This window comes from Durio zibethinus, chromosome 23, assembly GCF_047325235.1.
Source record: "Durio zibethinus cultivar Kanyao isolate XHJ-2024 chromosome 23, ASM4732523v1, whole genome shotgun sequence".
NCBI classification, from domain to species: domain Eukaryota; kingdom Viridiplantae; phylum Streptophyta; class Magnoliopsida; order Malvales; family Malvaceae; genus Durio; species Durio zibethinus.
Window position 1 is genome coordinate 1882567 of NC_143184.1, and position 21251 is coordinate 1903817.

At 35.2% G+C, this 21251-nt stretch overlaps 3 protein-coding genes across 8 annotated transcripts; 1 reads left to right on the forward strand and 2 right to left on the reverse strand.

Moving 5' to 3' along the window:
* Positions 1-1529: 1529 nt before the first annotated feature.
* Positions 1530-5278, reverse strand: LOC111313314 (G-type lectin S-receptor-like serine/threonine-protein kinase SD2-2). The gene has a single exon (XM_022913981.2). The coding sequence runs from the start codon at positions 4207-4209 to the stop codon at positions 1594-1596; it is 2616 nt and encodes an 871-aa protein (XP_022769716.1). The 5' UTR covers positions 4210-5278; the 3' UTR covers positions 1530-1593.
* A 750-nt stretch (positions 5279-6028) lies between these two features.
* On the reverse strand, positions 6029-13402 carry LOC111313878 (uncharacterized). 2 transcript variants are annotated; one of them, XM_022914723.2, is made up of 14 exons: positions 13027-13402; positions 12282-12340; positions 11947-12049; positions 11735-11844; positions 11394-11462; positions 10225-10818; positions 9037-9569; positions 8799-8863; positions 8235-8314; positions 7801-7905; positions 7444-7583; positions 7224-7352; positions 6611-6760; positions 6029-6526 (listed from the first exon to the last, which is right to left on the reverse strand). In XM_022914723.2, the coding sequence occupies exons 1-14, from the start codon at positions 13289-13291 to the stop codon at positions 6388-6390; spliced, it is 2541 nt and encodes an 846-aa protein (XP_022770458.2). In that variant the 5' UTR covers positions 13292-13402; the 3' UTR covers positions 6029-6387. The 2 variants fall into 2 exon arrangements, with proteins under 2 accessions (XP_022770458.2, XP_022770460.1); XM_022914725.2 differs by lacking the exons at positions 11735-11844; positions 11947-12049; positions 12282-12340; positions 13027-13402 and adding an exon at positions 11584-11727 and having other exon boundaries at positions 6256-6526.
* A 1167-nt stretch (positions 13403-14569) lies between these two features.
* On the forward strand, positions 14570-17456 carry LOC111313315 (syntaxin-71-like). Of its 5 annotated transcripts, XM_089752853.1 has the most exons (9): positions 14572-15010; positions 15140-15265; positions 15380-15548; positions 15638-15723; positions 15928-15996; positions 16115-16159; positions 16658-16720; positions 16812-16888; positions 17180-17456. In XM_089752853.1, the coding sequence occupies exons 1-9, from the start codon at positions 14855-14857 to the stop codon at positions 17190-17192; spliced, it is 804 nt and encodes a 267-aa protein (XP_089608979.1). In that variant the 5' UTR covers positions 14572-14854; the 3' UTR covers positions 17193-17456. The 5 variants fall into 5 exon arrangements, 2 of the variants coding, with proteins under 2 accessions (XP_089608980.1, XP_089608979.1); XM_089752854.1 differs by lacking the exon at positions 17180-17456 and having other exon boundaries at positions 14570-15010; positions 16812-16892; XR_002692996.2 differs by lacking the exon at positions 17180-17456 and having other exon boundaries at positions 16115-16337; positions 16812-16881.
* Positions 17457-21251: the final 3795 nt, after the last annotated feature.

The following is a 21251-nucleotide window of genomic DNA, read 5'->3' on the forward strand; positions in this document are numbered from 1 at the left end:
TTTTCCCCTCTGCATTTTGCAGCTCATACTCTTTAGTATTCGCAATTTTGGCACACTTTTAATGCACCCTTTTGATTGTTCTGCTTTTTTGTTTTATTTCCTGAATTCCAGTGAGTCAATTTGAAGGAAAATCAATACTTCTCCTTTTTTTCATTTAAATTTATATATCTGGTTTTTTATTTTTTTGGAAGTGTACACAAGGGGTTTTAGCAGATGGTCGATTTTGGCTATAAACTAGGATGACCATGGAAACAAATCAGCTTCAAACATCAGGGAGGGAGGGAGGGAGGGAGTTGACTGAGTCTTAGCCTCTCAAGCCTTAGGACAAGCATTATTCAATTTGTTTGTTTACAGTTAATACGGTTACTTTCTGTTGCTCGAAGGGTTCCGGATCTGGTCCTACGCAGTCCATATAATAAAGTTGTCACAACTCACGTGGTGACATGGATGAACTGAATTCCCTTTGATGGGACATCTTGATTCGGGTTCAGGATTTTTTTCTTCCGAATCATATGTTTATAACATGATCATTTATGGATGGTCCCCTCTAACTTTATCTCCCATGGATAATTTTTCATATCTAAAAGTTTCTGGTTGGACGACTTAAACGTGTGGGCTAGCTCAAGAGTGTTTTTTGGGTTCAGACCAAAAAACTGGTGCTGAAGGAAGATGAACTGAATCCAACTACATGTCAACATTGTCAAAATTTCTCCAGAGATATCAACCACGAGCGCCTAAAGTTTTTGAGGTATAAAAGAATTGCAAAGGGTTGTAGTTTTTTGTTCTTTTCCTACTAGAAAAGCGTCAAAAAAGGAGACCATGACTCTTCACAATCCAAGTGCGCCACAGTGCGGTGAAAAGCTGAAGCAAGTGGAGCTGCAAGAGCCTTTTTCGTTGAAATAATGATGGTGGGGCATTTACTTTCTCTTCTTAATCCAGTGGTTAAGATTATGTAAATGTGAATTCGACCCCGCCATCCCCTATAAGGACACTAACCTCTTTTGCAATAAAAAAAAAAAAATGATGGTGTGGCATTATCCTTCGTATCTACCGTTGAGGAATGTCAAAATCGTAATCATAACCCAATGACCCCAGACACCCTGCCAACCCTTTTACGAGAAATGAAGCGTGTTTTAAACAAACTGAGCAGATTGAACTACTTAACCAAAGTTGAAATTAGAGATTCATCTAACAAAATTGGCTTTCTAATTGAGGGCCGTCATTTACCTTTTTCTGATTCTTGGCATGGCTTAATCGTTTATCAACACATATAGCAATCATTTCATGTAACAAGAACTAGAACTTCAATTATCATTCAACTGGCAGTTGGCCTGAATGCTTTTATATATACATACACATGATTGGGCTTTTGAATGTAGTTCATTTTCATATCATTTTGAAATTCCATGGAAGCAAAACTTTCAGAAGCATCAACTCTATTTACATCTGCATGATCTCTAGCATCTCGTACATTTTTAACATACGAAAGCAGACAGAGAAAAGAAGGCTAATATAAAAATTTTGGAAGATATGGAAACAGAGATAATGACTTTGTATTCAACTTTAGTCAGTTATCATCAATAATCTTGTCAATTAGAACTCCAAATTCTCATCCACTGGGGAAGAGAAGTTACCAAGAGATGACCGTGAACCAGCACTCGAAAATCCAACTTTATAGTCTGAGCATCCACCAGCTGTAGACATACCAGAATCCATTCTAACCCCACGATAAGACTCGCCAGCAACTAGTGCCTGTATCAGTTTGGGTGGTGGAGGAATGGCCACTTCCACCACTCCCTCTAACATCTTTACTACCATCCCCATCGTAGGCCTCATTTCCTCTTCATCTTGTATGCACCAGATTGCTACTAAACCAAGACGCTCAGCCTCCTCAAGATTATATGAAACACCAAGTCTACCGTCCACAATTGCAGCCACATTGCCCTCAATTATTTGGCGTGCTGCCCATGGAGGGAAAAACCACTTTTCCCCGTTTGCTCCCTCACCAAATGCATTGGCATCTCCTGCAGATTGTGATGCCTCCACATTTCTGCGGCCACCGATTAATTCCAACAATGTCATCCCATAACTATAAACATCGGCTTTTGGTGTAATTGCCAAACCAGATATCCATTCTGGGGCAACATAGCCCCAAGTACCCCTCATTGTGGCTAATACCCTGCTAAAATCCCTGCCAACAAGCTTTGCTAATCCAAAATCTGATACCTTTGCCATGTAATCACTATCCAAGAGAATGTTTTCGGGTTTGATATCACAATGAATGATGCAGTCCCTACATTCCTCGTGTAAATATGCTATGCCTCTTGCAGTGCCAACCGCCACCCGGACCCTAACATCCCAGCACAAATGAGGACAATCTCGGCGTAAGTATGCACTCAGAGGACCATTGGGCATGTAATCATAAACTAGTAATCTATGAGAATTCTCAGAGCAAAACCCTCTGAGTCTCACAAGATTGACATGTTGTATGTTGCCAATTGTGCACACCTCTGCCCGGAACTCTTTCTCACCACTCCCTGGCCTTTCAAGGCGTTTAACAGCAACAGGAGTAGAATCTGATAACTCACCTCGAAAGACCGCACCAAATCCACCATGCCCCAGTTTCTCTGAAAACCCTCGAGTCACACTATTAAGCTCTTTGTAAGTGAATACCTTGAGATTCAACCCTGGGAAAACACCATCTTCATCCCTCCCCTTCTTGTTCTCTCTTCTCTTTCTCAAAACCAACAAAATCAACCCCACGAACGCAAGTACTGCAATAGACCCAACAATGCTACCAACCAAAACCATGGTTTTAGACACATTTTTCTTCCCAATTCCTTCTCTTGGCACCCTAATATAAAAGACATTTTCATTCATACCATCAGAGCTCAAATTTCTCAAATTCAACAAAGACCCATACACATTCTTACACAGATTAGTCCTCCCATTATGATACAACCCAATACAAGAACATTTACTCAGACAAGACTTCTCACAAGAACTCCTACTAGCTTGGAACGACACCGTAGTCCTTCCATCAAATCCTACATCACCTACCTCCTCAAATCCATCATTATCCTCGCAAAAATCGTCAGTTTCTCGTCTACAACCACTGGTAAAATCCCCAGAGTTCCAACCCTCATCATCCACAGGCCTGAAGCCATTAAGACAAACACAAGGTTTTAAAGCTGTACTTACACAAGATCCAAAAGAACCGCACAAACCGTAAACTTTGCACTTATCCTCCGGTTCTGACCAAAACATGTTCCAATACTCTGTCTGCGGCGACCACGTGAATTGCTTCAGCTGGCCGTTGACATCAACCTGAAACCTTGTCAAAGGCGGCTCCAATCCGTTATCCAGCGCTCTTTCTGTGTACCAAAACGACGCTGTCGGCAAGTAAGGGTCAGAGAAATGGAACTTGTAAATATAACGGATTGTCATTTGTGGCACATTGGCGAAAGCTGTCCCCGTCCAGTTCCCGGTGGACCAATACACTTCGGTTGAATTGTAAACTAGCTCAAACTCGTTGAACTCTTGCGGATTTAGCCTTAAAGAGAAATGTCCTGGAGATGGGTCAAACAAGCTCTTCCAGGAGGTTAAAGATCGCTGGGCGGTGACGTTCATCCCTGGAAGCCACGTATCCGTTGGATGATCAAAGCTTTGCCATATTTTTGAACCTTCTGATGAATACAGCACCAGGTTTCCACTCTCTAAAAGATCGAACTTTTTTGCTTTCTCCGTGTTTGTGCTCTGCCAAACGACTGAATATGCCGACTCCTTTACCGCTAACTGTCCTGTCTCAGTGATTTCTAGTGAAGATTGGGTGATATTTTTGATGGGTTTTTCACGATTGGCAACCCAAACGCGGATTTGAGTAGGAACAGAAGAGTACCAGATTCCTAAATACCAATTGGATTCCCCATTTGTGCTAAAGAAACCGAGCTCGAAGGTACGGTTAAAACTATGAACGGTTGCGTTTCCTCTGATGATAACATTGGTGGACTCCAATTTCCTGGCTTTGGAATGGATTTTGAATGTTTCTTTATGCGAAACGGGGAATTTGGAAGAACCGTCCATGCGGGATTCCAGGAAAGGCTCATTCGGTGGAGATTTGGTGACAAAGATTGCATGGTGGGTGCAAAATGAAAGGAGTAGAAGGAAAAGAAAGAACGCAAGAGAAGACATGAAAGAACGGAAAAACATCTCAATCAGAGTTTGAGATTTTAGTTTGGTGGAGAGAGGGTGTTTTGTTTTTGGTTTCGGTTTTGGTTTGGTTTGGACTATTGGTTTGACGGGAAGTGAGTTTCTTCTTGTTAGGTGACATGGAAACGTGGAATCTGCGTAACTGTTGAAGCAAACGAAGCATGCCCTGCATAAGTGCTATTCAAGTGAAAGCGAGAGAAACAGAGTGGATTCTTATAGAAATCTGAATAAGCTGCCATTCACGGACACAACCATTCGGAATTATTCAAGAAATTACGGTATTAGTACTCTCCAAATTCTTACTACTCCATTAACATGCAAATTCCTCTGTCCATTCTGCTGCATCAAAATTGATTAATTCAAGTAGGAGGAGGCCATTTTTGTAAAAGCAGGTGATGGAAAAGTCTAAGAAGAGAGTGATTTTTGTGGCAGACAAATGTGCTGAAGTCCACTCACGGGGTCCTCTGTTTTCAACAAGGGTTGTCAAAACCAAACAAAATTTAATTGTTTAAACTTTATTATATTGTCTTTTACTAAAATTTGTGAAAAAAGAACAGAAAAGAGGAGCTCTACAGTTCTTGCATGAGGATGAAAGGAAAGCAAAGGACCACAAACCTGAGAGAATGTGTTGCAATCAGATTGGCCTAAAATTTTATAAATTGAATACTGCAGTACTCTTTTGACCTTTTTGGTTTCTTTTGGTATAATTTGACTTTTCTCTTCTGTTTTAAATTTAATCCACTCCACCACTGCTTCCCAATACATAAAGCAGTCCATGTGTAGGCCACAAATATGTAATACTTGGAAAAGATTAGTAATAATTCTGGTTTAATATACAATTAATTAGCATGAAAATTGAAGCATTCTTCTTGAATTGATTGTAACTATGTAATTTCCTTTTCCTTAAACGATGAGACTTTATAAAATTTAGAAAGTTGTGAATGCTTTGGATCCCACTTTTTACTGCCCCACCAATGCTCCTTGCTGGTCGTTGTTGGTACTAGTAGGATAATTTTTTCAATGTTGAAGCTGTATGAATCGAAGGTGAGGTTTTGAATTTCAAATCGAGTTGTTTTCTGGAGATAATCAAAGAATAAACATACATCAGTTCAAGCCACAGATTAAATGCTGTCATTTTCATGGGATAGAAAACAGAGTTATGAAAATGGTTTGCAAGTTGAAAATTTAACAATGGGGAGAGACCTAGCTGCTTTTACTTTTGATGGAGCCATTAGTTTTCCTGGTGGTTTGAAAAAATGGTCTGATACTGCCAAACTTAGGCATGGACTTTTTTTTTTTTTCATATTAAAGTTAATTTTAAACCCACCTCCAAATTCCATTGTTTATGCAAAATCAAAGAGTTGCGTCAAGATTCAAAGAGATGGAACGTAATGAAGCAGAATGAAAAGGGCGATAAAAGTAGTTTTAAAAAACAAAGTCAATCTGTACTGTATAAAAGACAAGAAACAGGTTGCACAGGTCTTGGATCATACATTATCTCAAGCTGTGAACCAAGAACAAACTAACACTGGTACAAGAACATATTAGACATACAGAAATTATTTGATCTAAAAATTTATATGAACCGGTATACGTTCCAATTAATCATTCCTTGCTTTTAATTCGTTTCCATTGATGTATCCCCTCTTTTCCCACCATCATCAAAAAGGTTTGTTGTGAACTGGGTAGGACACCTGTTTGCTCAATAACGCTTTCATAAATTTTTTTTTTTTTTTGCCTACATTTTGACTGGAATATGTTTAGTACTCGAGAAATGTTGTAATAATCACATATTCATGCTGCAAACAAGCTCGCAAGATTATAAAATCTAAAGTACTTAAATTATCATATTTATAAATTATTTTTTACAGTTACATGATGGAAACACCTGCACCTTTATCCTCAATTTCTGCTCTAATACCCCTGAAGACTAAAAGGTTTTGAGTCACATTTCTATCCTGATTTTTATCCTGCCTCAGTTCTTTTCCTACCACCTATTGGTGTATATACATATTCACAAAAAGAAAACATACTCCTGGAAAAGGTGATAAACGAGCAAATTTTACAAAAAAGCTATTGAAGTGGTCAAGTCTTGTTTTGGTTGTAGGAACCACTCTGGCAGATGAAATTTTTTCAATGCACGTCTTGACAACAGCTTATTTCCTTATTTGAACTTTCCTATGCACCTCTTGAGAGAGAATCTTGCCGAGTTAACTGATAGTTTCCATCCATGGGTGTTTCGTCACCACTATTTATGGTAATTACTTTTGAACAGAGGAAGAAGAAAGAAGATAAATATATGGTGACATGCCAAATACTGCATGAAAATTTTACAATCAAACATGAGAGAGAAGGTAGATCAAAACAATTTTATACACCAAAAAGGAGTGAGAAATCTAACCTGTGCCAAATCCAGTAGTTTTGACTGTTTTCCAGTTTCCGGCTTATTGCTGCCATGGCCAGTGCAGTAAAACCAGCAAGCACAAAACCCCAACGAAATCGTTTCAATATTGTCTTTAAAAGATTCTGCAGCCATTCTCTGATCCGCCATCTGCAGGTAAAATACATACTCAGCTTTCTTGGAAGAGAATGTTTAATAGTTCATCCAGTAAATACTAAAGCATTATCTTCGGGTATTGTTAGTCCATCTATCAACCAGGCTGTGCTTCTTTCTTGGAAGAGAAAGTTTAATAGTTCATCCAGTAAATACCAATGCATTATCAAATGACAAAGCATGGTTTCTTGTGTATCTTAGAATATTAGCTTTCAGGTGAAATCATGAACTTAAATGTTAGATGCTAAGTCACAATAATGCCAATAATGTCCCTTGAGCAGCACAATAATTCAAAAATGAAAAGAAACAAAAGATTTAACTTTCATGGTACTATTTACTAATAACTAAAGGCAGTTTGTGTGCTAACGTATAAAATCCTGAGTATACATTTTATTTGCATTAGGAGCCCAAAAAAAAAATTATGCATGGTGTTTCATGATGGTACAGAAGAGAATCTCACCTCTCAAGCCCATTTAAACATAAATTCATTGAAAAGGAAAGTGACCTATACTTGGTAGAGAACTCTATCAACAACCCAACAAGAAGACCTAGTGCCCCAATTGCCATCACAAGAATAATGTTGGATGACCTGCACAACTTAGCTTGGTCAAGCACCTTCCATATCTGTTAGAACAGGGTCATAAATTCAAATGAACACAAATGCTACCAGATCCTTATACCTGGTTGCCTTAGTTTTGGCCATCAGGGCAGTAAGGATAACCACAACCGTGTGGATTGTCCTTTTATAAACTTCAGCAATTGTAGTGAGGTATACAAAAGTGCTCACTACAGCCATGAAAGAGAGCCAAAAGTCCATAAACTGAAACATTTCCCAATATACTATTCAATATTAGTTCAAACTAGTAACCGAAAATATGATAGAGCACTTTAACAACAATGAAACGCAAATGGAGGTGCTGCATGCTTATTTAAGTTCAATTCATTTTTTTATAATGTACTTCCACTATGCCTTTTCCAAGTTTGTCATGATGAATAATGTCATCCTTCATAGGAAAAAAAATTATACCAACATATACCTGTAAGACACCAAATGATAATGCACACCAGGTGCCCACATCACATGCATGATATAATCCACTTGAAATTCCACTCGCTGTGTAGATCACCCATTCTGCAAATGCCTGCATATAAACAACTAAGTTTTGGACTAAATACGGATCTCAAAGAATGAGTTATAAAGTTCATGTTGGATAATTAGCATAGCTCAATTCCAATGCTTAATGTTCCTTCACCACTCAAAAGTTGGTAGATATCACAAATATCTTCAAAATACTTGACCATGTCAGAATTTTTTGGAATAGTAATAACCCTTTCAATTAATTGTTAGGCATGCCATGACATGGTTTGAAATTTTGAGAAACCTCTAATGTTTCATCACAAAAGGTTAGCACTATTTTCATAAGAAATCTGAATCATCTGCAAGTGAGCCCATGAATAAATGGAGCTTTACCTTCTGCCGGAGAGCCCAAAAAGCAGGAAGCACAGCTACGCCATTTGATGCGATTAGAGCAATTGATTGCCATATGTGTCCTGCATCAGTTTCCAAGTACAGGATTGGCTAAATTTGAATTTATAGCATTACATAATACCAAGTCCTGGAATTCATTTCCAATACAAACAAACCTCTTCTTAAGCAAAAGAGTACAAGAGCCGTCTAAAAGTGTAAGCAATTTTTTGACATTCTTGACTCAGGGATTGGAGTACCTATTAGAGACCTCAACTTGAAGGCTATGGCTCCTGATCATAAACTTAGGTTCGTCATAGACTAAGCCAATGATTACAGACTTGCCAATCCATCCCCTCTTCTGCACCACCAATCCCCCCCCCCCCCCCCCCCCCAAAAAAAAAGGGTAAAAAGAAAAAACCCTGCATTACTAAATATTTTTCTGAACTAGTCACAGCCTGGAAAGAAAGAATAAATAGCTACTTTGGAACCATGAACAACAATGTTGATGAAAAGAAGTGGCAGGGATGGCAGCCATATTTTTGCATTCAACTCCTAAAAAGCATTTACCTTGATGTGATACAATCTCAATGCTACAGTCAAAACCTCCATGGTTCCGATCACAGGCGCAAAAGCTGAGAAACAGAAAATAATACAGTTACAAGGAAACGAGAAAAGCACTTTAGACATTCATCCCATCATTAAACAAGGAATTACATGCAATTAGATCTAGCTATCAAAATATTTGTAAAAATAAATTAGATAAAAATAATATAAAAAAGATGTAGATGGCCGAAAAATATAATACCTGTATGATGTTAATCCACTTGCATCAAGAGCAGATCGGCAATCACCATGATAGGAGCACCTTTTTGGACATCTTTCAAGTGAAATAGACATTGTAGTCTGGCCATTGGAAGTGCCAGCAGTGTTGTTTAGATGCCTTAATGCAATATTCCAGATTCCTTCCCTAACATATAAGACGTAAAAGTCGACCTTTTCTTCACTTGAATTGTACAATACAAAAAACATGGAGCCATGACTGCTGCTTGTCTTGTTTACATAATAATAGTCCCAGTTAACAAGTGATGGCAATCCACCATTTCTAGCATATATTTCATAATTTATCTTTCTATCTGACATCAGCCGCACATGGAGATTTCCGCCAGCTGCACCACGAGGAACGTCCAGAAGAAAATAAGTCCAGGTATCCAGTCCTCCTCCAAATGAGTAGTTGCTTAAAAGGGGCTCAAGAAGAAAATTGGCAGCATCTGACCTCACTTTCTCACCATATGGCAAATAATAGGATTCAAAAGGGGTGGAATCTTTCCTGAGAACCGTCTGCAGACAACCATTCTCAGCTTGTCAATAACTTACTCCTGCGAATGAGTTTCTTTAAGCATCAACAGAAAGAAAAGATAATGCAGGAAAAAAACTGTTCATTAATCTAATTAACAAAAATAATAAAACTAAAATGGAAATCAGAAATCTATGGTTGCATCCCATCACTCGATGTCTAAGTGAACACTTAGAAGGTAAAATTTCCAAACCAAAATTTGGCCCCTCTATGCTTCAAAATGATTACATCTTTTAATAATCCTCAGTATTTAAGGCTGAGAATCAGTTGGTAAAATTTCACCCTCTCAGTCCTTTGGATAAGATTGTCAAGATATGGTGTCCAGTCACCCGCAAATGAAATTCATACAGTCATCTTCTCATCCTTAATTTTGTGTCTGTTTCTTTGTCACCACCAACAAGCAAGTAAATCATTTATCTCTTTTTCTTTTCTAAACTTGATTTCTACTTTATCCTCACAAATTTGAATGTGTACTTAATATATTGAATTTCACATAGGCAGATAATTTCATAATAGCATCAAAATATAAAACTAAAACATTAAAAACACCAAGCATAATGCAAAATAAAATGAATCAATGAAATTTATAAAGAAGTGAATACAGAGAATACATATAACATATTTGTTGACAACGCTCACCTGAAGCATGTATCTTTCGGATGAACAGTTTGGCCCAGCCTTCCCCAAAGGACATTCAAGCTCTTGCAGTTCCAGGGAATAGCAAACTTTTGAAACATTACTTTGGGACCCACCAATTTCCTTTGAAAGATTAAAGGCTAGAATAGAAATATACCAGCGACCAACCTTTGGGGAGTAAATAACCAAAGGGGATTTATTTAAGTTCCCAGAATAATCATGTAAAGTAGCTGAAGGCATAGCACCATAACGAGCAAAGCATATTAAGTCAATTCCACTACTATTCCCAGTGATATTCAGAGGTCTTAACCTTACATTTTCTGCTGAAATGGTTAAGAATTCAGCTATTCGTAGTATCTCTAAGGAGTATATTTTCATTTCTCCATCTCCATGGCATGAGGTCTCAAAATTGTTCCTGCAAGAAACCATGCTTTGATTGAAGAACCCAGATACTGAACTATTTCCAGAACTATTGCCAGATAGACCACATGAAAGCAGTTCAACAGTTTGGTTGCAATACTGTCCCTGCATCGTTGAGGTTATACATCCTTCCACGCTAATATTGGCTGCAAAGGAGTAAGCGGGGCCTCGAACAATCTGCAATCCAGAGCAGTAGCTTTAAATTCAATTTCTAGTTGAATGTCTGGAACAAATGTACCAAAACCTTTACTGAAAGAGGATATGCTGACATGGAAGAACAAGAAAACTTAACAAGAATGAGATGAATAGGAGCAAAAGCAAACATTCTTCAAACAAGAATTCGAGGGTTTCCTACAGCAGATTTCCACCGGCTTAAATGCAAGCAAAGTATTCTTTTTGCTAAGAAAACTTGTTATATGGCATCACAAACCAGTCTGGATATTTCCTTATAATAACCAACTAACAAGTTTTTGTCAAGCAGATCTTACCATTAGAATATCCATCCATCAAACATAGTTTTATATATGGTTCTTTAGAGGTTTACAAGCATCTTTATTTGCCTTTTGGGCAAAGGATTCCAGGTGTAGAGGAAACCCAGTTATTTTCCTCTGAAGTGAATTACACAACACAGTTGTAAATGATCAACCAGTAAAATGCTTAACAACATGAAATGGGAGAGAACTGCATAGAAGCACTACACAAAATGGAGCAAGTGGTGAATAGGTGCAAAATAATGGAGCTAGTAATCTTACCATCTTCGACTGTGTTCTTGTAGGCCCAACACCGTTGAAAAGACCAAAATACAAAACCCTTGCAGATATCTGAACCACAGATTTTTAAGTTACATTGACAACAATTGAATTTCTAAAAACCATATAAAAGAAAATATAAGGAAGTTGTGGAGTAATCCGTCTACCAAACTAAACATTTTACCCCACCCACCTCACACCCATAATTTTGGGTTAAAATATGCCAAATGAATGATGTGGTGCAATAGTTTCCTAAGAATTCAGTTAAACAAATTAAACAAGAATCTGGAATTTTTAAGAACACAAGGAAAGACATTTCTTCCACATAAAATATAATAGCAAACCTGCTCATTCGTCAACTTCATTGTAAGATTTCTTGGTACAGGATAGCACTGCTCTGTATTTTGAAGTAATTGTATTCCTTCAAAAGATCCACTAGCTAGAGAAACTAGTGCTGCAACAAGATAAAATCTCTTAAAACTGCTAGATTCATTTGGGTTCATTAAGTCAATAATTGAAAGAAGAAAATATTATTTTATGTTTGTTTGTGGGATACATTTTAATGATGTGTTTGAGGCATCTGGCAATGGAAGGCTGCCATCTCTGAAGCATATCATCGGCAGCACACTTTTAGGAACTTTTTCAATGCTTTTCATATCCTGCAAGCAGTTTGAAGCATGAGCAAAACAGATAAGCAAGAGTGATTAGGAAAACTACCAAATGTTTGAACTCCAGAAATCAGTGATTAAACAAGTGTAGAAAATTTTTTAATGATTTGCGTCAATAAAAGAGTAGAAATGTAGTAAGAACAAACAAAAGAAATTCAACAACCAGCATGATTCAAAAGCCGATAAACCTAAAACCCTAATTAACTTGGTCAAGCATACTTACAAGGTCGACACTTGACTTCAATGCTATTGACATTGAAGAGAACCATGGTGGTAAATCAACTGAGACAAGGAAAATTGTAAACCCAGTGAGACATTACATAGCAAAATAATTCAAACAGTAATACAATCTATTTCATCACCATGTTTTTTGAACAGTTCAATTTTCCAATTAACAACATTCTTGACCAAAATTAGCACGAAATATTTAATATTTTCTTCTCTCTTGCATACAAGTTGGTGGAAATGACACTTCCTGAAGAACAGCACTGAAGTAGCTTTCCATGAAAGGGAAGCAATCTAATAATCATCAAGACTGAAAGAAACATCTTCAAACTCGATAGTTCTAAACCATGTCTCTATAACTAATTTAACTTAGTCCGCTGAAACAGTTTTACAAGTACATATGATGTAATACTAGAGTTGAAAGGAAAAAAGTTAAACCAACAATCAAATTGACTAGGAAAAATTTTAATATCTTGCTTTCATCATTGAAATAGACAATTAAGATTAAAAAAACATAGAAAGTTTAAATTGAAATTAATAGAACTAGAAAATACCTGCACCAAACAGAAAAAACAATCCAATCACATGAAACTATTTCACCCATTTGTTAGTAAAGTTAAAATTTTGACAACTACCCATTAATCAGAGTAGTCCATCATTAAATCATTAAGAAAAAACACAGTTAATTGACCCAAAATGACAAATGAATAATCAAAAAGAGCATAAAATTAGTTTTACGTTACCTCTTATATAACGCATATCAAAAGGTCTGATCTGGGTTTCTGGGTATTTGAAGCTTGATATAGTGAAAGTGTCGTATCCACCAAGTTCCTCAAATGAATCACAGTGCCCAAACAAACAAGAAAAGAGAGTGAAAAGACTTAGAATCAAGCTAGAAAACGAGCTAAGAATCGAATTTTCTGCCATTTTTTGGGTGATTCTTAGAGGGAACCAAAAAAAATAATAGTGATAAAAGAGGTCATTTATAAATAAAGGAGTTAAAAGCATAAGCTTTTTGGTTTAGTGGTGATTAAAAGGCATTAAAAACTCTATTTGGAGACTGTTTTGCAAGTCCTTAATTCAGTGGACATTGTTCTTTTAATGGCTATATATTGTAATAGTGAGTGCTGTCGTAGTGAGAGTCAATTTAAGCAAAGGAGATAGAAAACAAGGCCACGCTCGAGCAATACGAATGTGTAGAAAGCGCCCCACCTGGTTCAAAGGAACTGTTTGGTGATTTCTCTTCGTTGTGGAAAGCCGGGAGCATTTAACTAAGGAGAATGCAAATTTAAGATGGAACTAAATACTCAAACCAAACAGAGATTAGATTTTTTTTGGAATTTTGTTTTGCTAGCTAACCAACCTTATTTTATTAGAAACAATTTGATGAGATCTTAATTCTTAACCCTATTTTAATGGGTTGCCTTTGCTTTCAAACTATTTTTTTCCTTTTTCTTGCTTTATTCAAAAGCCCTAATCTTTAAAGAAAGAAAAAATAAATTCTTGTGACATCCCTTCACTTTTATTATCATATTTACTTCTATTTATTATAAATCATAATTTGAAAAAAAATAAGTTTTAAATTTTAAATTTATTAAATATTATATTTTATAAATGATATAGATTAATGTTAAATATTTTAATAAAAATAATTATGAAAAAATGATTTATATGAATAAAAGTGTAAATGAGACATTAGCACACATAAATTATTCAGATTTAATTTGAATAAAATTCAAATTTGATTCGATTATTATTGGGTCAAATTCGAATTTAAGTAACTTAATTTATTGATCGAATTAAATTCGAGTATTCTTATACTCCATTCAAGTTACTCGCAAGTTTAATTAATTTTTTATATTTTAATATATTTTAATTATTTTAATTGATAAAATATCTCAAATTCAAATCAAACTCGAGTACACATAATCAAACTTTTATCGAATATAAAATTGAGCTTATTTTTATATATTAAACTAGCATAATCGAATGAATTCAAATAATTTAATTTTTATCTCGAGTTAAGTTCGAACTAAAAATATAAAATTTAATCAAATTCAAATTAAGATTTGAATTTTAATTTTAAAATTATATTTAAATTTAATACTATATCAACTCAAGTTCAATTGAATGTACTCTTACACGTGAGTATTTGAGTTAAGTTTCAAATGAAACACTAACGGAAATTTAAGGGGATTATATTTATTTTTGTAAAGAGAAAGAAAATAAATCTGAATTAATGTGAAAGTGGAAATTTTAATATTTTAACCGAACATGTAACGCTTGGAACTTTAACTTTGCGTGCCGGTCTGCTCCTGGGTGACGGAGATGGAATCTTCTGCAACTGAGTTCATTTCATGAACCGTAAGACCCGATTAAATTCCAGCTGGCAAGAATCCAACGGAAACATTCGTTTCCCTCTTCCATTTTCTTTTGACTCTCACTGTCTCCGACCTAGTTAGTGTTCAATGTTCCAGAAACAAAAATCGAAGAAACAGAATCTCTGCGGGGAAAGTAAAAGGAACTTCCAGAGAAAGCAAGAAACGGCGTAGTTTTTAGAGAAAGAAGGAGATGACGGTGATAGACTTGATCACGAGGGTCGACGCGATTTGCAAGAAATACGAAAAGTACGACATCGATAAGCAAAAAGAGGCTAACGTCACCGGCGATGACGCTTTCGCTCACCTTTATGGCGTCGTTGAGTCTGAACTCGATGCTGTTCTCCAGGTTTAACTCTTCTTCCTCTCCCTTTTGTAGGGTTTTTGATATAATGTTAAAGTTTCTTCCTTTTTGTTTTCTCACTGTTAAACAAAAATTTTCCAATTTTGTTTTTTCAAATAAAAAAAAACCCCGTAGAAATCGGAAGCTGCTGCTACGGAAAAGAACAGGGCTACGGCGGTTGCAATGAATGCGGAAATTCGGAGAACAAAAGCTCGATTGCTTGAAGAACTCCCCAAATTACAACGACTCGCTCTCAAAAAGGTCTTTCTTTTTAAAAAATTTTTCTCTATTTATTTAAAAGAATTTGTTTTTTAGCTTGATTAGTTCTCAAAATTGCTATTTGTTAACTGGTAGTATTAATCTTTGGGGGTATAGGTAAAGGGGCTTTCAAGAGAAGAGCTTGAGGCTCGAAACGATTTGGTTTCTTCACTGAAAGATAGGATTGAAGCAATACCAGATGGATCAACAACTGCAGCTAAGCAAAGAACTGGTGGTTGGGCGACTTCAACTTCTTATCCTGCAATTAAAATTGACTCATCTTCAGGTAATAATCATTTATTTATTGGATTATTGTTATATCAAGAGACCTATCAATGATCAAACGTTTTAATTTGGTTAATTCGATGGAATCAGATGGTGGTTTTGAAAGTGAGTACTTCCAACAAACTGAAGAGTCTGACCGCTTCAGGCAAGAGTATGAAATGCGCAGAATGAAACAGGTAGTAATTACTTTCTTCTTGTTGTTTTTTGCCTTATTATTGCTGTGAGATTTTCAGCTTTGCTTTGGTTGCTATTCCAATACACTGTCTCGCTGTTCTGTCATTATTTGTAATGCAAATCGTGGTGATGTTTGGGGGATTATGTTAATTCATCTTCCTGAACTTAAATTGTTATATTTAAGATCAATATTCTTTTTTATTCAGGATCAAGGTTTGGAGGTTATAGCTGAAGGTTTGGATACCTTGAAAAACATGGCTCATGATATGAATGAGGTTAGTTTGTGTGATATTGTCTATTTACTTGTGGTATAAATCATATTAAACAACCATATATTATGCTAGTTGTTTTGATTATTCTTGTTTTAAAAATACTTATTCTTCCTTGTGGCAGGAATTTGACAGACAAGTGCCAATGATGGATGAAATAGATGAGAAGGTGATCCTACGCAAGTAGAGTTATCTGCCTCTGGTTATCCTTCTTTACTAGTGATGGACATGGACAATTTATCTGATAGTTAGCTGATGGTATTCTGGAAAATTAAAGTTATATCTGATGCCTTTTAATTGCTAACTCTATAATCTTAGAGAGAGAGAGCAGGGACCAATAAAGTCAGGTTATGATATCTTTTTTATTTTTTATGCTGCCGGTGATTGAACCTGATTAGTGGAAGTAAGAGTTTAACACTCTACTTGCGTACTACACTTGGAATGTCAAGCAATGATATCACTTGCTAGTAGCCTGGCAATTTACATATGAAAAACACTTTCTGGCAGTGAGTTGCATTGTCTTTTTTTTTAATCCGGAAATTTGTAACTAGTTATTGATGTTTGGTTTGTGTGAGGTAAAAAAATAACGATGGAACAATCTCTTTTTTCATCTGAAAGTTTCTACAGATTAGGAGTTCATTATTGACACTGTTTTGACATCTTCCAGGTAGATAGGGCAGCCTCTGATCTGAAAAGCACAAATGCGAGACTTAAGGATACTGTTAACCAGGTAAATTAGATTGTCTTTCATATTTTGATTTTGGATGCAAGCTGCTCTATATGTTCCCTAATTTCCACTACGTGTATTTTGATTTTTTCAGTTGAGGTCAAGTCGCAACTTCTGTATTGATATTATCCTCTTATGTATAATTGTTGGAATCGCCACGTATTTATACAAGTAAGTTTCCTAAATTTACTTGAATCATATACCATAAAACATTGAGTATTTGTGTATTTCTGTTTTGCATTCTGAAAATTGTTGCACATCAGCTTTGAGCATGTACGGAAATGAAACATCATCGTTTATATGGTTGCTAATATATTTGCTTAGTTGCTTCTCATATACAGCAACAGTAAACTCAATTAAAATCATTGCAAACTATTTGAGATCGGCTACAATGTCTTTTACTGCATTTTCCAACTCAACCTGCTCTAAGTGCTGAACTTAATCCACTAATCTCTGCTGCAGTGTGTTGAAATGAGACAAATCTTTCTACACATCAAGGTACCCACGATTTTGCTCTTGCATTCTGGTGTGCGAGTTCGTATGGATTTTGAGTCAACTCGCCCCTTTTACTGATATAGAGATGACCTGTGGGACTCAAGATTTTTATATGTATGTATTGTAACTGGCTAATCAATGTTGTTGTAGCAATCATGGATACCAATTAAGGATCTTTTGTTCTTTTATTACTAGAGAATAATAACAAAGAAAAATAATACGAAAGGATCACATATTGGACATAGATGCTGAGGTGCTGCTCCACTTTGCAGCAAAGCCATACAGATGTCTGGAAATTGCTAAGCAACTTGGGTTTTCACCGATAGCGCCGTCACTGTCAGGTGCTTTAATTTTCCCATCAAAATCATAAAACACCGATAATTTTCCTATTTAATAAGCACTTGAGACTTGGAAGTTGAATCTTTAAACCTGCAACACCTCATGCTTGTTTACACGCTGGAATTGGATGGATTCCCATTTAAGCTGAAAAAACATTAATCAAAATAAAACCTGTTACTGATGAATTGATCTTCATTTTTTTTTTATTCAAAATGTCTTGAAGCTAAAATGATTAAAAGTGAGAGTGTTCAAATTCAGTTGATTTATTTATCCAAATTTTAAAATTAGATTTAATAAATTATATATTTATATTTGTTTATATCATGTTTAATGTGTATAAAATATAAAAATTATTATCATAATTTTTGTTGATGTTCAATATAACATACTTTTTATTTTTATTAAAATTTTATACGAATTTGGCTACCATTTTAATCATCATGTAGTGTATTATAAAATTGTCAAGTTTACATAAAATTAATCTAAACCTCTCGATCAACAGTCCTTTTGGATTCACAGATCTGATCAAATTACCACTTCTAACTAAGGTACCATTGGGCAATACGGGTTATTCAATTTTATAATACTAAACAAGAAATTGGCACATTATGATCTCATCCTCTATTTCAAAGCTATGTCCAGCAGATAAGCACCCCTTTTTTTTAATCTTTTGGCTCGCTATAAAATTGCATAATGAGTGCTGCTTCTCAAAGTATTTATTTCCATAAAAAATATATATATTGGTATTTAAGTGGGACCCCATCTTGTTGCCAAATGTCTAAGAAGTAGGAATCAAGTGGGATAAAGGCTGAATATGTACGGATACCTGGAAACAACGACGTCGTATTCCTCTCCATTGTTGTTGACTCCTATAATCCGTCGGATCATCGGTTTGGCCATGGAAAGTTACAGAAGTACAAGCAGTAAATCAAGTACAATATATCTATAATTAATTAATTAATTTGGAAATTTGATTTGCTGTTTGAAGGAGAATAAGGCAATGAAGCAGGTGATAAATGCTTCATGTTTCTTCCTTCATTTTCTTAATTTCTCTCCGAAACGTCCTCAACATATCCATTTTCAACACTAACTCTGTATTTCAAGTTTCTGTTTTATTTATTTCCTTTTTTTTTCTTGTCTGAATTGAAGCTGATCATAATCGAACTTTGTCTGTCTTCTTTTCCTTTTCTTTTTTCCTGCTTGGTAGTATCTGACTGTTGCGCACTTGGTTATTAGGTTTAGGACTTTAGGGTTACGGATCCGACAGTCTTAATTTCGGCTTATGAACCCTAACTCAAAGCTCAAAGTCTCTGGAGATTGTACTTATTCAAGTTTTCCAATCTGGACCAGATTTTGCAAGAGTATCTGTTTAAATGATTTGTGTCCATAGATTTTCTCGGGGGATAAATATTTAGGGTTTCTTCAGATGACAGAGTTTAATGACTCAAGTAAGCTGGTCGTTTAATTTCTCGGTTGTTTTGTATCAGTACTGTCTTGTTTGAAATATTCAAGTTTTTTGGTTTGCTCTAATCTGCCGGAGTTTCATCTTGTTTTTCTACTCTGTTTCTCAAACTCAGAGTTCCAAATGTTGTTGGATATGTCGGCGTTTGCTTTGTCAAATCGGGTGAAAATCACAAGAAGGCAAAATACTTCTCTGGGTTTCTCTGTAATTTATTCAAGTTTTTCTTGAACAATTTATCAGGAAAATAAAAAGATATATATTCAAGTTTTGCTTGCTGTTTTGGGTTTCTCCGCAACCAAACGTGAGTATTTTCTTACTCAGTTCAAACATGGAGTAGCCAACTAAGCACCCAAGTCTGAAACGATATATATTTTACTTGGTTTTCTAGTTTTTTTTTTTTAATCTCTTGCAGCCTGTTTGTATCCTCGATTGATTATTGCACTATAGATACTAGCCATTGCAGCTGCGGATAAGGCTTCAGAGATTAGAATCCTTTTTTTTTTTATTTAAATTGCCAATCAAATGATCAAATTAAAATTTCAATATTTTAAGAACATATCACAGATTGAATATTTTTAATAATAATAATAAAAAAAAAACAAATGATTGCTTTTTCCTTTTATATTCAATTAATTTATATTGCAAATTAAGTAATGGCCATAATGCCATGCCACACAAAACAGAAAATGCTTTAAGGAGAAAGGCTTTTTAATTGCGGCCTATTTCTTTCAGCTGTGTATATTCATGTCACTGTGAAGTTAACCCCAAATTCACTGACAGTGGATCTAATTAAAATGACCCAGAGAAAGAAAACCCTATAATTAAATTGTAATGAGAAAAAAAAAGGTTTTTGGAAAAGTGGGGAGGGGGAAAGTAAGAGATGCTGTGTGATCAATAATTCTAGTACCTTTTTACCAAAATCTGGTACTTGCAACCCTAGCTGATATACCCCACATCAATATTGGTGTTTTATTTTTTATAGATTGTCATGTAAATGTAGCAACCCTGTTTCTGCTTCTGTTTCTAAGTATTTTCTCTTTCTTACCCTCTACATTGTTTTCCCTTTTTCTTTGTCGAATTGTTTTGATGCATGTGTTCAACTGTGGGTGGGGGAGTGGGGACTTGAGGTCCCTGATGATGCCACTGCTAGCCAGCATCAAGAAAAAAACCAATATCCCTTGTTTTGGAGATATAATCTCTTCAACAATTTACTCTAACCGGATTTATAAAGTATTTGTTAGGTCAATTTCTCTTTGAAGTAGGCCATATTCGATTTTATTGCTAGGATTGTATATCTACGATGAGATTAATTTTAAAATTAAGATAAAAAAATTTAACGGTGAAAATATATAATTGAATGTAAATAAAATAATAATAGTTAGATTTTTTGTTTTTACAATAAAATGAATTGACTAAAAATTTAATTTTTTTTTTCAATCAATGATTTGAGGATAATTGGGACCAATCACACCACGAGGTGTTACCCAAATGCAAGAAATTGGATCTCACTTCATTGGATTTCCAATGAAATTCAAAATGGCCCTTAGTTGATTGTTGCATGATTTTATGTTTAAAAAATAAAATCTATATTTTTTCTTTCAAATAAAAAAATTGGGTATGCAATTTAATTTTCATAAGAAATAAATTATAGTATTTGAAATTTAAAGAAAATTTGAGTTTAATTACTCGGAAAGTGCAAGTAACAATGAGTCAATTGGGTGAGTTTTTTTTTTTTTTTTATCTCCCCTAACCTGCTTTTCTTCCACAATAAATCTAAAGACTAAGTAGCCAACAGTTAGAAAAAATATAGACTATAAGAGGCATCCATGATATTGGTGCTTTTTACGATTAATTTAATAATAAATTATTTGAGAAAACACAATTACCCCAATTTGGTATCATAATTCTTAGAAATATTATATTTCATTATGTTTTGACTATTTGGATTCCACTGGCCTTTGTGTCACCCTTGTAATGGTAGGTCCACTTCAAACATTGCATCAATCAGTAGACATAATTTCAAGATAAATGTTAGATTGGTGAATAATTATTTATAACATTATTATTTAGTATTATTTCATCTCATTTGTGAATAATTAAATAATAAAAAAATTAGAAGAAATTTTGCATACATACATCTTGTCCAATTACTTCAAGACGAAACGCTATTTTATCATATATTTTTACATCACACAACTTTGATAGATCATTTAATTTGTTTTATTTTTAATGGATATT

Bases quoted from the DNA above. Each gene is read 5' to 3' on its own strand.
- LOC111313878 (XM_022914723.2), bottom strand. From the start codon at position 13,291: ATGCTTTTAACTCCTTTATTTATAAATGACCTCTTTTATCACTATTAT. The intron at 7,906-8,234 runs GTAAAGCTCCAT...GTTTATATGCAG, and splicing joins TTTGGGCTCTCCGGCAGAAG to GCATTTGCAGAATGGGTGAT. The intron at 7,584-7,800 runs GTATATGTTGGT...GAAATGTTTCAG, and splicing joins TATCATTTGGTGTCTTACAG to TTTATGGACTTTTGGCTCTC.
- LOC111313315 (XM_089752853.1), top strand. From the start codon at position 14,855: ATGACGGTGATAGACTTGATCACGAGGGTCGACGCGATTTGCAAGAAA. The intron at 15,011-15,139 runs GTTTAACTCTTC...AAAACCCCGTAG, and splicing joins AACTCGATGCTGTTCTCCAG to AAATCGGAAGCTGCTGCTAC. The intron at 16,160-16,657 runs GTGATCCTACGC...GACATCTTCCAG, and splicing joins TGGATGAAATAGATGAGAAG to GTAGATAGGGCAGCCTCTGA.
- LOC111313314 (XM_022913981.2), bottom strand. From the start codon at position 4,209: ATGTTTTTCCGTTCTTTCATGTCTTCTCTTGCGTTCTTTCTTTTCCTT.